The sequence below is a fragment of the Halichoerus grypus genome, chromosome 4 (genome assembly GCF_964656455.1).
Source record: "Halichoerus grypus chromosome 4, mHalGry1.hap1.1, whole genome shotgun sequence".
Classification (NCBI taxonomy): Eukaryota; Metazoa; Chordata; class Mammalia; order Carnivora; family Phocidae; genus Halichoerus; species Halichoerus grypus.
Genome location: NC_135715.1, coordinates 5230266 through 5246810, shown reverse-complemented (window position 1 = coordinate 5246810; position 16545 = coordinate 5230266). Strand labels below are relative to the sequence as shown.

The window sequence follows — 16545 nt, the reverse complement described above, 5'->3', positions numbered from 1 at the left end:
GGGACGGGGCCTCGGGGAAGGGGAGCTGGAGCAACATAGTTTATGGTGGTTTTTCTTTGCTTTTATTTTGTTGTCAACATAAAAAACGTGTTAACTGGCTGATTCCGCCTACCATGGAGAGCACTTGTTTGTTCAGCTAAAAAGGAACCCCTAGTTCTGCTCCTGGCGGGGGGGGGGGCCTGCGGCCCGGAGCCCCGGAGCGTGCGCGCCCAAACTGCGGCTGCGCAGACAGACAGAAGCAAGCCATGTTGTCTGCTGGGGGCAGGGGGGCGGGGGGGGCAAGGGGGGCGGGGGGGGCCGGGGGAGGGAGGCCGGGGGCAGGGGAGGCCAGGGGGAGGCCGGGGGGAGGGGAGGCCAGGGGGAGGCCGGGGGGAGGGAGGCCGGAGGGGGGAGGCTGGGGGCAGGGGAGGCCAGGGGGAGGCCGGGGGGCGGGGGCAGTCGGTTCGGGAGGCAGGAGCAAAGAGTTCGGGGGGTTTTTTTATTTGTATTTTTTGTTGTTTTCTTTTTTTTGTCTTTTTTATCTTTTATGATTTTTTTGTTGTTGTTGTTGTATTTTGCTATACCGTGAGGTCATAGCGATCATTCCTCTAATAGAAACTGACAGGACAGAGAGACAGAACTATCTGATGAACACACACAATGACTAGAAATATATATATAGAGAAAGAGAGAGAGAGAGACAGTGAAGACTTAGTTTACCTCTGAGAAACCATCCCCAAAAATAAATCCTGTAGTAACAAGTGCAAAAAAGTAAACGAACAAATAAACCCAAACCAAAGGAAAGCAAAGAAAACCTCCAAACATTAAAACACAGTGTATAAAATGGTGTGAGAAATTTAAGTCACTTTACAGCCTTTTAGTCAATAAAAAGCCGTGTTCGTGTCCCCGTCTGGATCCAGGCCCATCCTCCTCGGGTTTGCCCCAAAGGCCTCGCGGGAAGCGGCGGGAGGGTGAGAGCCCCCGTGCGTGTCCGAGCGGCAGGGGCGCGGGGCTGGCCCCCGGCTACTCGTCGCGCGGCGAGCCCCCTTCCAGCGCGTGGATGCCGCCCACGCCCAGCGCCGTGCTGTTCTGCGCCGCGGAGGCCGTGAGCACTGTGTGCAGGAGGATCAGCACGAGGACGCACAGTCTGAGTCTGCTGCTGCCCAGTCTGGCTGCTGATGACGCTGTGAGTGACGTCCTGTGACAGGCGCTGCTGGTCCCCAGCGTCCCTCTGGAGGGCTTGCTCGGGCGCTCTTCTCTCCTGATGTCACAGCATTCGGGGTCCTCCGTGGTCAGAAAGGTTTCGTAGAGCCCTGGGGGAGGAAGACAGGGGCCCGGTTAAAAGCGAGGCGGAGCGGCGGGGAGGAGCGCGCAGCAGCGAGGAGCTGTTACTGTAAGTCCTGAGCCGCAGGCTCTTAGGGGCAGTTAGGCACTTTGTCACCTCGTAAGGGGGGGCAAGTCCAGACAATCTGGATGCAGACTCAACTGCGCTCTCAGACCAGTACTTTTAGGCCCCCCACTGTGCTCTCTTTATATTCCCGGAGGCCATGCCAGGGGAAGTTCTGGGTCGTCATGAATATAGGATGAAAGGTTTCATTTGGTCCAAAAGCAGAACCTGAGGTTCTGGATCAACTTGGTGACCAAGGTTGCACAACCATCCTTTTTCTTTACCAGGAATGTGATTGACTGAGACAACACAATAAAGGAACAGTAACTAGTTGTGCTAAGTGAAACAACCCCCCGAGGATAGCATCATAGCTCTAGGAACTGCCTCTCCCCATCACTTCCTCTCCTCAACCTCACGCTGTCTTCGCTCTCCTTCTTGGTGGGTGGGCAGAGCCACTAAGCATCCAAGGGGGGGACCATTTCCTTTGGATTCATTTTTTAAATATTGCTCTTATTCATCCGTTTGCTATTCTACTGAAGAATACCTGTCTTGGGCCTGGACCATTGTGGGAAGAGTCTCTCTGTTCTTGGTGTTCTGTTTGCAACCTCCCGGCTAGTCTGCCTTCCCATGAATGTCTGTCTCGCTCTCTCTCTCTCTTTTCTTCCCTCCTCAAAAGATCTCTTCTCTTTCCCTCTCCTCCTCCCCCCACCCCGTTCCTCTACAAGAAGACATTGTTCTTATTTTTAAATTGATAAATGGGTATTTTAGAAACTTTCAAAGTGGTGAAAAGAATAACACACTTTATCTTACCAATCTTGTTTCTTGCTCTATTATATATAATGTTAAGTAGCTACATAAACCATTCTGTATCCTTTTTTTTTTTTACTTGACAGCAACATTTTCTCAAGAGTGTTAGAATAAAGTTTCTACACAAATTTTACTATGCTATCCTTAAGCTTGAAACTTTAAAAGCGAGGATAGAGTAGTTGTAAGGATTAAATAAGATTTTGTATATGTAAAGAGCTTGGCTTAGTGCCTAGCATAGAGAAGCAATTTGAAATTTTTTGGCTACTGTTAATAATAATAGCTATTCATAGTGTCTCCTTGCCTCCACCTACATAATACAATCTAAAAAATCTTTTCCTGTCTCTTCAGACTCCTTGACCAGTAGCTCCAGACATCCTCCCAGAACACGTGATACTTTCCCCACAGCCCAAGCTGCTTTCTCTTCCTGGAATTTTCCCCATCAACCCATGGACTTTACTCTCACCTATGCTTCAAGTTCAGCTCCCCGGAAATTCCCTGCATGAAGTCTGTACTCTCTCCTGGGCTGCTAGTGCATTCTATGTAACTCTTCAATAGAGCAATTGTTATCTGTCCTTTTCAGCACAATTGCTAATTTTAGGTCAGTTTCCTTATTCACCTGTCACCTTAAAAGCAAGAAGTATTTTGGCTTTGTGTTCCCAATATGTAGTAGAACGCTTGAACAAAATAGATCTTTAATAAGCATTTATTACATGAATACACTCAATATATATTTGTTTAAAAAAAGAGAATCTATTAAATAAGATATTATACACTGCAATCTTCAGTTTCCTTTAAAGAAATGACCAAGATATCCTTATAATGATGCTTACAATATTCATTTCTTCTTAGGCATTCAAAGGTAAACTTCACCTTCTCCTAGATAGAATATGGAAAAAAAACTGAATTAATGAGGTCTGCAGCTCCGACATTTTTAATGTATGATATTTTCTTTTTTCATATATGATACCTCACTAGTAGACTAATCATTTATTGAAGTATACGTTTTCCAAAATTATATTCTACAAAGATGAGAGTTTATAGTTAAGATTATAAGAATAGATCATTTAGATCAACATTTTAGAATGATAATAATGAGAATATACTTAACGATTTCGTCCAAATAAGAAGCTCTCCCAAACTCGCTCAGAAGCTAGTTTGCTGATTTATAACTAAAGTCGTTTCAGAAAGAATAAGGCAGTTCATTCAGGCCAATAAATATACTCTTCTCGACTGATACAATTCATACTCTTTCTTTTCCCCTTGTCCATCCTTTTAATAAGATTTTTTCCAGAATTATACATGCATATATATTAATAATCAAATAATTCCACAAGCTCTTTCTTTAAAAGTGCCTCCACCTCCCCCATCCCCAATTTTTCCCTTTTCAGAGGCAAATACTTGAACCTCTTTTCGCTGTTTCTGTATTTAGCTACATTTCTGTAAATAACCTGTTTTATGCTTTTCTTATGCAGTCTCTAGAAAGACTTCCCCCTAGGACACATGACAGCAACATTATCGGGGATAATATTCATTTTTCAGCTCATATGCGCCCCCATCCCTGCATGGTAGTATGTTCAACAAGGCTCCCTTTATTAGGATGTTATACAAACAATTCTTAACTTAGACATGCAGTAAACTTGAGTTTTCTGTTCCTTATGGCTCTGGTTTTCCTAGAGTTAACCATTAGCTTACAGTTTCCTATGTACTTACTACTTCAAACCGCAAACACTTCCCAGTAGTTTCAGCAGAATAGGGGGTTCTATCAGCTTTATCGCCTGGAGTCTTTTACCACCTGGACCTGTTGCTTTGATGCCTGGTGCCCAGCTAGTGGCCCGACAGCCTCAGTGAATGCCCTTGTGGGGGATGCTCGTGGCTTCTGTCCATAGGTTTGCTATTCAGGAACAGCCTCTACATCCTTTCTTGGTTTGGTGGACCATGGCATCTAGGATCTTCCTAAGGAAAAGCTCATAGGTACGAATTTCTGAGATGCTGCGTGCCTAAAAATGTGTTTATTCTACCTTGTATTTAATTGTTTGGCTGAGCATGGAATTCTAGTTCAGAAATTCTTATCCTTCAGATTTCCGAGCATGACTCCCACCTTCACTTGTCGGGCACCTGGGACCTGTCCTTTAATTCTCTTATCTCATCTCTCCTACTTTATGCCACTTCATCTCTTTGCTCTACTTTCTGGAGGATTTGGTGAGCTTTATTGTGTAATGATTTTATTGAGTTTTTTTCTATCACATTTTAATTTCTGAGAGCTCTTTTATGTACTCTGAATGTTGGGTTGTTTTTTTTTTTTTTTTTTGAACTGACTGTTCTCATTTCACAGTTGCAATATATCCTTTTATCGCTGAGATATTTGCAGTGCTTTTATTTGTCATGTTTTATTTCCTCCCTGCATGGGCCCCATTTTCTCCAAGCCATTTTTTCTTCTTTGTTTGTTTCTCTCTTATTTTTTATGTGGGAAGGCTGTGCATTCTTGATTGAATGCCCATCATAAAAAGCACTGCAATCTGGACACCTAGGCAGGTGTTGTGAGGGGCCAGGTAAGGGGATCTGCCTGAACTGTTTAGATGGAGAAACTTGCGCATTTCTTCCCTTTGCGTTGGTCAGATTTCACAGAACACATTGAGTGTTATCTGTCTGGGAGGGCAAAGGCTATGCCGCCGGTTTTCTGAGAACCAGATGGGAGAAGAGAGCTGGGGATGGATGAGTCTGCATCCAGCGTGCACACATTCATTTAACCCACATTTTGGTTCTCCCATCTGACCTCCCCCGGATGGCACCCAACCCAACAACTTTCTCCAACCATCTCCAAAAAACCGTCCTCCTTGCATAAAGAAATAGGCAGCTGCCTTTCTCTGGGGTGAGGGAGAGCAACAGGTGGGTTGGAGGGGCGGGCATGGGCTGTGGAGATCTGATGACTTCTAAACAGATCTCCACTTTCCACCCTTTGCTCATGCTGCTGCCTCCTCCACAGTATTGACTGCCCTCTGTCCCTGCGTCCGGAGGGTCTGGGATGTGAATCTGGTTTGCTGGTTACCCTCTGCTATGTCAGCAAAGGTTTCAACAAACCCTTTACTGCGCACCAGTTTTCGTTCTAGTTTCTAAGAGGTTTAGGTTGTTGTCTCCTTATCCATTCTTCCATTCTTTCAGATTTATGCCTAAAAACAATTTCTTTTCTGTTGGGTCTGCCTAGAAAACATTACCGCACTTTTCTCTACCAGGTTCTGCTCTGTTCCATCCTGACTCACACCCTCAGCTAGGAATGCGGCTGGCAGGTGGAAACTGACTCTGGGCCCCTGGGCAGCTGCCTCCAATCATCAGAGTATCTGTGAAGGGCCATCCCAGCTCCAGATACTGTCCCTCTGCCAAATCCTCCTTCCCTGACCCCGGAACAGGTGCACTTCCCGGATAAACCACCTGCACACTGATGCACTTCCTGGGAAGCCTACCCAGAGCAGCTAACTCTTCCGCATCATTCAAGGGACCATAAGAACTTGTTTCCAAATGAAAATAAATCATTTCTCAAGCAATCATTTCATTGCACAGATATATAAGTGATTGGGGTTTCAAAAGGAAAAAGGAAATTGTCAGTGAATGAAATGTTCTGATACATTTTGCTTACAAAATGCTCTATTTGCAATCTCTAATAAATCATTAGTTGCCATTTGACATTGAATAATAATAATAATAATTGCAATTATTATTCTATCTTATAGTGCAACCTCATGGAGATTTTTTGGAAAATTAAGTAATACACATAAATTGCTTACAACAGTGCCTGACAGATAGTAAAATCTCACATAATAATTATTATTCCTATTGTAACTTGGGATAAATAGTGGAATCAGAATTTATTATGAGGAAAGACTTTAAAGAACATCCAATTCAAATTCTTTTTCTGTTTTCTATTCATATGAGCCACTCACGGAAAAACCTTATTTTTCATAGCTCAGAACAATTACTGTAGAATGGTCATAATAAATATTATCTTAAGTACAGGAAAGCCAAATATTCTAAGGAAATCCTTAAAATAACCACATGAAATATAATCCTTCAGTATCTCAGTAATTTACCTTTTACTATCATATGAGACTAATTTTTTCAGATATATGAACGAGTGATATACTTAATACTTTTCTGAATGCAATAGTTTAAAAAACAGTAAAATAAAAAGAAGAGGGGAATCACCCCAAGTCTGACTTCATTAGGATGAAAAAAGAAACAAGAAGAAACTGCTGGAATTTGTTTCCCCAACTTTTTTATTAATACAGACACATACATATACACACAGGGTGTGCATGTAATTTCTAGATTTCACATGGAAAATTCTATTTAGCATGTGTGACTGTACTTTACAATGTTATTCTTTATTTGATTTGGTAATATTAATTTTAAATGTGTGTTACTGAGATTATATATGTAATATACATATAATATAAATGTATATTCTATATACATTATTATCGTGTTTTAGTAACTAGAATAATTTATATGGCATGGAATCCATAAAACTTTCTGGATACAAGCTCTTTCTTTAGGGTAATTTGCATAATTTTACAGTTTCTTTCATGGCTATTAATCTGTCAAGGTTGTTTTGTGTCAGGTTTGATCATTCATATTTATCTAAAAATAGCCTTTTTATTGAGAGTTTGACATTAATTCATGTAGAGTTATACATATTTTAAGACTAGTTTTCTAATCCTCTTCTCCATTGTTAATACTTTATTTCATCTTTTGTTTTGTCCCTGATAAGACTTGCGAGATTTTTTTGCCCACTTTCTTTTGCATTATCAAGGATACAGCTCTTGAACATTGATATGCTCTGACATTGATATGTTCTGTGTGTTAATGCATCAATTTCTTAATTATCTTTTGTTTAATTTTCTATTATTCCCCTTCTAACTATACTGAATTGAATGCGAATTTACTCATTTAAATTCATGTTTTTCCTTAATAAGTTAGTTATTGTTCTAAATTTCCATCTGAGAATGCTTCAGCCAATTCTCTTATGTTTTAATATGCAGTGATTTTGCATATTCTGTAATTGTAATATATGTTTCCTTTTATATCTAAATGACTTAAAAGAGTTTCGCGGCTTTTAAAAAATGTCACTGATACATTTTCATAACTATTTTAGTCACTAATTTCAAGTTTTATTTACCTTAATTTCATGAATGTGGCCTTTAAAAAGTTGATTTTCTCTAATTGTTTTCTTTGTGGTTTTTCTTTGTGTTATGTAAAATTATTATCTTATTATTTTTTGCAAATATTAACACTGGTAACAATGCTTAGTCTTTATGTTTATATATTTTTTCCTATTCAGAATGTCATCAACTGAGAAATATATCTTCTACAACTGTTTCTGATGATTCTGCTTTATACATTTGGCTATTAAGTCAGTAGGTACAGAAAATTAATAAATCTTCATGTTTTTCACCAAACCTTTACTATTAATCAAGAAAACATGATACTCTTTGTTCTTACAAAGTACATATATATACTTATTTTTTTTTCAGTGAAGTTCTGTTGTTTTTGTTCCTGTTGTGGTTTTGAACATATTTTGTCTGGTATTAATGTGAACTCCATGCATATTAGCACAGTCATCTGATATATCTTTGTCCATTGTTGTAATTTTTTTGGTCTCTTTGTATTTTCTCTGTACTATGTTCTACATATAAGAATTTCACAATGATCAAAAAGGAGAGTCTAATCCATTTACATTTATTGTCAGACCTGTAGTGTTTGATCTTACCTTTATCATCATATAATAGCATTTCCAAACATTTAAAAATGTTTCTTTACCACTCCCTTTGTTTTCTATCTTTTTCTGTGTGAGCATATTTAAATGCTATTTTTTCATGATTTGTTGAATGCTTGCTGTTGTTAATTCTATTGGACCTTTGCTTTTAAAAAACCGCACACAGCTGAACCTTTATTTGTCTAATTATCAGAATCACTGATAAGGAAATTAACAAAATTTTGTTTCCTTCAACCCCTTATTCTTTATCATTTTTTGGCTACCATCAGATGTTTTAAACTCAGTTATTGTCAAATTACTCATATTTTATATCCTGTCTCCTATTAATTATTAATAATATTTGCATATTGCTTTACATAGATCTCATTCCGGGATTATGTGGTTGCAATGAACAGAAACTCACAGGAGCTAATTTAGGTGAAAAATGAGAAGAACGAGAGAACAGGGGGTGGGAGTAACATTGGAAAAATTCAAGCCTTTTTCATGAAATACAAGGCACACCAGGTGACATGAAGAATAAATCACAAGATTGGCCATCAGTAAGGGATGTGCCCTTCACCCGGTGGAGATGAGCACTGTAATCTTAATTTTGGGCTGCACACCTCCTTGGGCAGGCAGGCTTGGCTGCCTTTTCGTGCATATGGGCACACAGGACTTCATCGTTTTGTCCTCTCAGTTCAATATCATCAGGTTGTGACACAATCCTGGAGGCAAATCTGTGTGACTTGTTCCACTCATCCACACCGGTCCAGTCAGCCACAGGCTAGAGAGAGATTCCCACAGAACAGACACAGCCCACTCTTTCTGAGAGAGACATGTAATGTCAGTGGTCAAATGTGGTAGTTTCCCCCTGGAGCTTGTAGGACACTTCCTTCACTCTCAAATTTCAAAAATGTTGGGAATTGAATCCAATTTCTTTAATTTTGCCAGATGGGGAGAATCCTTTAACCTGCCAGTGAGAGTGACCTGAGGCTCAGGAAAGATTTTTCCTGTCGTTTCTTTGATTGTTTCTTTCCTCACTTTTATGTTTTGTATGTTTTCAACTAATCACATTCCCTGTCATCATTTCTAGATTGTTGATCTCCTCCTTGGACCTTGCCCCTGCAAGGGGAAGAATTGCAAGGAAGTCCTCAGTGTGCTCGAATCTGATTTCTCTTCCTCTTGAGGAAATGGCTCAGTTTCTTGCACATGGGTGGCCCCTTTCTGATGACCTAGAGTTTCCATGTTCCCTTAGTTATTTCACTGGAGTCAGAAGTAAGACAGTCAGATGCTTCTCTTTACTTTGCCACTTACTGTCTGCTCCTTTTTTCCCTTTAATAGCAATTGTTCAAGGTACTAAGGATAAGACGGCATGATAACCTTTTACTTATACCCACCTAGGTGAGTTTAACTGGAATGCATTTTCATAATAAAAAATAAATATTTTGAAAATAACAGACAATAATGGCAATGAGAAAATTATTACATGAGTATGGACATAAAAATGCTCAAACAACATCAAAAGTGTAAAATGGAAAGCAAACAATTACCTTTCTCTTCAATCCTAATCCTCTTCTCCAAGGATAAACACTTTTGATGGATTGTTTCTTCTTTTTGTTTGCTTCTGTGTGGGAGTGTTTATCTTCATGGCTCTATACAACAAATTCCTTCATCTATTTCTTAATCCAGTGATTTTAGACCCACTGAGAAACCCATTACAGTTCTCTCCGCCCCCACTGATCCCTAAATGTGGCCAATCTTTGTTTTTTCTAAAACTACATTTTCCTTTGTGTTTGTGTTATATATATTAATTTTGAATATTGGAAGTAAAAAAAAAGTACATCCTGAGAATTCATTTAATCCCATTTCATTACAATATTATTCAAGATTGTTTAATATATTAGGCAAGACAGATTCTGACTTTTAGTGCTTCATCAATTTATAAAAATCATGAAAATTTTAGATAGCTTTCTATGTGACCCATGATTCTCCTGTACACTTTTCCCGAGGTTCTAATTGTCTTGCATTTTTCATAGAATCAGAAAAAATGTTTTCCCTTCTTCCCTGTATCACTGAGGCATCCAGTCTCATAATCATTCCAGTTTCAATGTTCTAATATATTTTTGTTGCACAGATATTATCTTATGCTTGATTTTTCACTATACCACTACTGTGAGGTCCTACAGTATCCTCTTTCTCAGACTACTCTTTTGTTTCAGTAGAGTAAAACTTCAAGTTATGTTCCAGATGGGATGTGTGGAAGGTAAACTTTCAAGAGTATACATATTTAATTTAAACAAATAAACTTCATTCTCACATTTGAAAGACCGTTTGTCAGGTATATTTCCTAGTTCACAATCTTTTTGGTTGTAATAACTTTGAAGGCATCCATCGGCTGTATCTCAGGGTCCAGTGCTGTGGGGAAAGTTCTAGTTGTACATGTTTCCTGTTGATGGATTAAGAGCTTACCACACATTCAACTGTGAAACTAGCGCTCACTTACCTACTCACACTTGTGTGGGTCGGAAGTCTAGCAGGGCTGACGGGTTTCTCTGGCCTGTGTTCACAAACCAAAATCAAGTTGTTGGTAGGGCTGAGTTCCTTTTTGGAGATTCTCAGGGAGAATTCACTTCTAAGCCCATTCGGTGTGTTGTTAGAATTTGGTTCTCTCTACGTGTAGAACTGGGGTCCTGCTGTCCTCACACACTGTTGGCAGGGTAACTCTCAGCATCCAGAAGGTGTCTGTCCCGACTTCTTGGCTGACAGCCCCTTTCTCCACCTTCAAAGCCAGCGATGACTTGTGGAGTCCTCTCATTCTCTCTGACATCTCCTTTTGTATCATCTCTCCTGCCTTTCATGCTGTGTCTCTGGCTGACTGTCTGCCTTCTTCTGTGGTTTTCGGGGCACATGTGATCAGAATGGGCCCACCCAAATGATCCAGGATGATCTTCCCCACAAGGTCCACAACCTCAATCCTACCTGCAAAATCTCTTTTGCCATGCAATGTGTTCACAGGTTCTGAAGATTAGGTCATGGGCATCTTTTTTTTTTTTTTTTTAGGGGAGCATTACTCAGCCTACCACTCGGGGGAGAAGACCAAGGAGGCCCAAATCCTGCCTCCACGCTGATGTCAACATCCCTTTCATTTCATGGAGGGCTTGCTATCCTCAATGATGCCTTTTTGGATATTGCATGTATCTGTTGTATTCTGAAATCTCAAGAGGATATGTTTGCCTGTGGTTTCTTCATGGCTTCTTCTGCTGAGCTCCTTCCATCTGAAACCACATTTTTCTTCCACTCTGGAGAAAGTCCTTTGCACATTGCTTTGATAACCCGTCCCTCCCCCACTCTCACTTTGTATCCTTTTTTGTTTGGCTTTGTTTTGTTTTGTTTTCTCCAAAAAGCTTATACTGGGTGGATCCCAGCCCTTCCATATAATGTTTCTATCTCTCATTGCCTTTGGTTTGCAGGTCTCTCTACGGGGCAGCATTTTCCTTGGGTGAGTGAATGGGGACTGAAAGGACAAGCTGAGGCTCCCTTTCCCACCACTCCCAAAGGCATTGCTAAGAAGGCTTCCTCACACTCCTCTCAGGAGCTCCTTCAATGTCATCACAAGGCAGATCCTTGGGTTTTGTGGGCGAACACCACCACTGCGTGTGGAGGAATGCGATGCCCAGTCGGCTCAGGTGTCTGCTGAGAGCCTTCACTCCACCAGAGTGCTTCTGGTCTCTGTGTTCTCCTGATCCTGGCACATCCTCAGAACAAGCCATGATCAGCAGAGGGTCTTGCTGGAAGAACCGTGCCCTTCCCTGCTGTGGGCTCACTTAGAGCCTGCTCTCAACGCTCCCCCAATTCTGACTGTCCTGGAAAGTCTTACAACTGCCTTTTCCCTTCTAGAGAAAAAACGTGCAAGTGTTCATTTTAATAGTGTCCCACTTTCTAAACAAAACAAAACAAAATGGTTTTACCGCTCCTATGAATATATTTCATTCTGTAGTTTTTATTTCAATTTCGATGAGATTTAGAGACAGATGGGAAGTAAAATTTTGGCTTCAGTCTGTCAGCTTAGACCAGAAGTCACACCCATGGTTTGCAATGCAATGGTTTGCTCATTACCAAGATAATTTTTCGCCACCATGTAAATCCTTAGTGTCGCAGAACATAGTGTTTCAATTTTAGTATCTCTTCATTTTATATTGGCTAGAATAGTGATTTCACATGAATGCAATGTAGGATTTATTCAGAAATAACCTACAAAAACTATAAAATCAGCACTGGTATCCAAATTGTGTCTACATTTTTTAAGGTAAAAATAGTAAAATAAGTCATCTCTTGAGAATTTGCTAGTTTTCTAGGGTTCTTTTATAATAGGGCTGGTAAAACAATATAAAATGAGAGGTCAAGCTAAGAAATTTAGAACTCATAATGACCAAATCATAATGACCCTCTACAGAAAAGAATTAGAATCAGATTTATGAGTATCTGTATATTAGTAATTTTTATAGTATCTTTTTAAAGCAAGAGCAAATTTTGGTAATTAAGGTATTCATTTGAACAGTTTTTTTGAGGGGAGCAGTGGTAGGTGTATTAGATCAGTATGATGAGCAAATGCTAGCATGGCCTTGCATCTAATATTAATAGCATTGTATTACTTTTCTTCTAGTTGACATTCTTGAGAATAAGGATCACTCCTTCACCATCCTGGTGCTCTAACCACCTAACAGGCTGTTTATCCCCCAAAGAACAATAAGTATTTGTTTGGTGAGGGGAAGGAATCAAGGAATAATGCACCTTGAGTTGTAAGAGGATGTTTCAGTAAGATGAGTATATTAGATGACAAAGCACAAATACCTGGTTATATAAAGGCCATTCAGAGTTGAAAGCTAACTGTGCATTAGCTAGAATATAAATTGCTCTAAAAACTGAAAATGATGCTAAATGAAATGAAAATCAAAAGCCCACATTAAAATGGCAGAGATGTTCTACAGAGAATTCACTCATTCATTAAGACCATCAGCTGAGTCAAGAAATAAATTGGGCATTTGAAATGTCTTCATAATGGGTCCTAAAGTTTTCCAGGACTGTGCTAGAAAAACAAAGACTGTCTGCAGCCGGAGGGAATATAATCTAAACAGAAATCTAACACACGCTGTTAAATATCACATTTCACATTGTTATTTTCCTGAAAATGGTTATGGTGACATTCTCATTTTAAAAATTTATTCTAAGAAAATAGACAAGAAAGAAAAAAGTAATGGACAAAGAAGATACATTCTCACCAAATGTATCATTTTAATTTTCCACCCCTTCCCTAATGAATCCTTTGCTGGAGGCCTTGAAGGAGACTTTAGTGGATGGGGTGGAGGAGAGCCATACGGATTCCTGGAGAAGTCAGAGCGCTATGGGGTCTCCACAAAGCATCAAAACAAGGCAGGGCTCAGAGCTGTGGGTACTGTTGGGACAGAAAGACTCAAGTTCCTCTTCTTTATTCTGATAAGTTACCAAGTGCCAGGGGCTCAAGCGGAGCTTACAAGAGTCAGCAGAGAAAGGAATAAAAAATCTCAACTCCTTCTCTTTCTTCGCTATGAACCAACCCCGCTGCAAGATGCTTCTGTGGTCCGACTTCTCTCACAGATGGAAGAGTGTTGGAGGAACTTCACGAAGTGCATTTCAGAAATTCAGAGAAATTTGTGTAAGTGTGTCATACGACTTCACATCCCAGGAGGATGAGAAAATGTTGGCTCTTTCTCATAGATGTTTCTGTGACTTCGTGCTCAGCACTAGCTAGTTCAGCAGCATTGACCAAGAAGCCCCGTGCAGAAAACTGTATGGTCCTTGTTAAGAACATGACCTATTACGCTCTGTTTCTATTTATTTTTGTTATTTTTTCTCTGTGACATGGCACGGTGGGCTCACTGATTATAAAACAGTGTCTTTGTTTAGTGTATATCCCACAGTCCTTTTTTAATTTGGAAATCCTTGGTAACTATGAGTCTGCAAAGGAAATATCCTTGCAAACAGGAAACTATATAAATAATTCTGTGGCTGTGGTGTCTCAAACCAGGAGTTGTAATTGAAGAGACAGTTTTGCTAATGCTTTGATCGGTCAATGTTTTTAGAGTACGAACAACATTTCCTGCTTTTCTTTCTAAAAAGAAAACCAGACTTGCTCTGTAATCACAGAGCACATACAGAACTATCTCAACGTCTGCTTACACTCATGCATGTGCACACAAACATTAATGGTTTCAAGGCAGGGAAACACCTCATAAGTAGACCCTAACTTCAAACATAGGCTTTCTTTTCAATGAGCGAGGGGAAAATTATTTTCCTAATTTCATGTACCAGTTTTTGAAACATTACATGTGAAGAAAAACAGTTGTGACTTCAGTCAAAATGTCTTTACTCAAAACAAATGCCAAAACTTAAATTGGTAATGCTCTGACTATAAAGAAAAGCAAATATACGAGACCAGCCTGTGGACCAGAGGAGAAAATCGGTCTCAGTACTTTAGAGTCAATATTAAATTTAACAAAAAGAATATTAACTGGAACTACTGCCCACCTTTATTTGTCTGATTTGAATTGAACTGACTTCCTGTAGTTTCAACATGTAAAGTAGGGCATTCAAAGGAAAATACAGTCATATAAGATAACAATTTTCAAAAAGGAATTACAGAAACATTGATGGCAGGCAGGTGGGATTTGGTGGACGGAGTGTAGGTCCGTTTGAAGACGGTATCACTCATGGTTAGAAGGCACACTTCCATGAAAAATCAAGTCATATCTTCTATTCACACATGTTTTCCACTGAGTGAGATTCTGGCATGTCAGTTGCCAAAGAGAATGGCTCAGGCAGCAGCCCATTAATTGTTCATTTCCTTAGTTACAATGCCAGGTAGAGCGGCATAATCATGATTCATTTCACCCAATGACATCTTGAATTATTTCTGTTTTGCTTTCTGATTGTCGCCCTCTGGGGTAATTGGCTTACGTCCACCACTGAAGGAAAAAAACCCAAGTTTTAACAGAATGCAAAGGAGCCTGACAATGGTTGCCAATTAGCCAAAGAATGAGTTTAAGGTGATAGAGATAAAACACCAGGAAATAATAATAACAACTCTTCTTCTTCTTCTTCTTCTTCTTTCTTCTTCTTCTTCTTCTTCTTTTTCTTCTTCTTCTTCTTCTTTCTTCTTCTTCTTCTTTTTTTTCTTCTTCTTCTTCTTCTTCTTCTTCTTCCTCCTCCTCCTCCTCTTTCCCTTTCCCTTCTTCTTCCCCTTCCCTTTCCCCTTCTTCTTCTTCTTTTTGAAAAATAACAGGATTTGACACTTAGTTACAACTCTTATTTGAGAGACTGAGAATATGGGTTTGGTAGAAGACCTACTAAGCTGGGAAGATAGGAAGACTAGTAGGAATGCGTTGTGAAGTAAATGTCTCTCAGAGGCAATACAATATAAACTAATGTGTAGAGAAAGTACGCTCCCTTGGTTCCCTCCACTTGACATCTGTGCTGTTTGATTCGTCAGCCATCCTATCCCATGTGGGTAAAAACAGCATTCTTAAAAATTCTGTATTTCATGCAAGAAACAGATGCAGGAAAAGGAGAATGTGCATGGCTGATGACAGAAAGAAAGGAAGGAAAAAAGAAAAGATTATGTATTAAATTAAAAGTAGATGTTAGGAGGCAATAGAAAGGAGAAATAAAAAGAGCCAATGTAAAAAAGTGCTAATATTGGTATCTAAAGAATTAAAAAGCAGTGAATTAAATCTTCTTCATGGATTTTATCTTTGCTTGGGAAATAACCTGTTTAAACCCAGGGAAATCTAGTTTTTCTGTAGCCCCTTCTCATGTCTATGCATTTGTGATAATAATACTCTCCATATTTACTTCCAAGAAAAGTTAGGGAGATATAGTGAATTGTGCCCTTCCTCCTCTATACTCAGCTCATATTTTACATGTAATAATGCCAGTCCAGCTTTTCTATAATTTGTTCACTTCTACAAATGAACATGTGTTTCTTAGGTTAGGAACCACATCTATTAATCTTTCTATCACCAGCATCTGGCACAATGCTTGATAATAGATGTATGCAAAATGATGCCCGCCCCCCAGAGACGTCCACATCTGAATCCCAGAACCTGTTAATATCTGGTTACATGGCGAAAAGGAATTAGGGATGCAGATGGAATTAAGGTTGCTCATTAGCCAACCTTCAAATAGGGAGATTATCCAAGTGAGACTAATCTAATCACATGAGCTCTTAAAATGGAAAGAAGGAGTCTAAATCATGGGTAAGAGAGATGTGATGGGTGAACCTTCTCCACCGTTGCTGACTTTGAACATGGAGATGGGGAACCACAAACCAAGGGATGTGGGTGGCTTCTAGAAGCTGGGAGCTCTCCTAGCACACAGCCAGCACGAAAAGGGGACCTTGGTCCGACAACAGCAAGGGAATGAATTCTGCCGACAATCAGAATGATCAGGAATCTGGATCTTTTTCTCAAGCCTCTAGAAGGAACACAGCCTTCAGACATCTTGGTTTTAGCCTGGTAAGATCTGTGTCCACAACTGTAAGATAACATATTTGTGCTGTTTTAAGCCTCTAAACACTATGTTTGTGACAGTT

At 39.8% G+C, this 16545-nt stretch overlaps 1 protein-coding gene across 2 annotated transcripts in view; it reads right to left on the bottom strand.

Moving 5' to 3' along the window:
- Nucleotides 1-373: 373 nt before the first annotated feature.
- The window catches only part of NALF1 (NALCN channel auxiliary factor 1), a 599091-nt gene continuing 582919 nt past the window's right edge, over nucleotides 374-16545 (bottom strand). The window contains exons 3-4 of one of the 2 annotated variants that reach the window (XM_078070097.1): nucleotides 3004-3049; nucleotides 1154-1292 (exon numbers count right to left, since the gene is read on the bottom strand). In XM_078070097.1, the coding sequence (XP_077926223.1) occupies nucleotides 3027-3049 (23 nt within the window). In that variant the 3' untranslated portion in view covers nucleotides 1154-1292; nucleotides 3004-3026. Of the gene's footprint in view, nucleotides 1293-3003; nucleotides 3050-16545 lie in introns of both variants that reach the window. The other variant, XM_078070096.1, reaches the window with a different exon arrangement.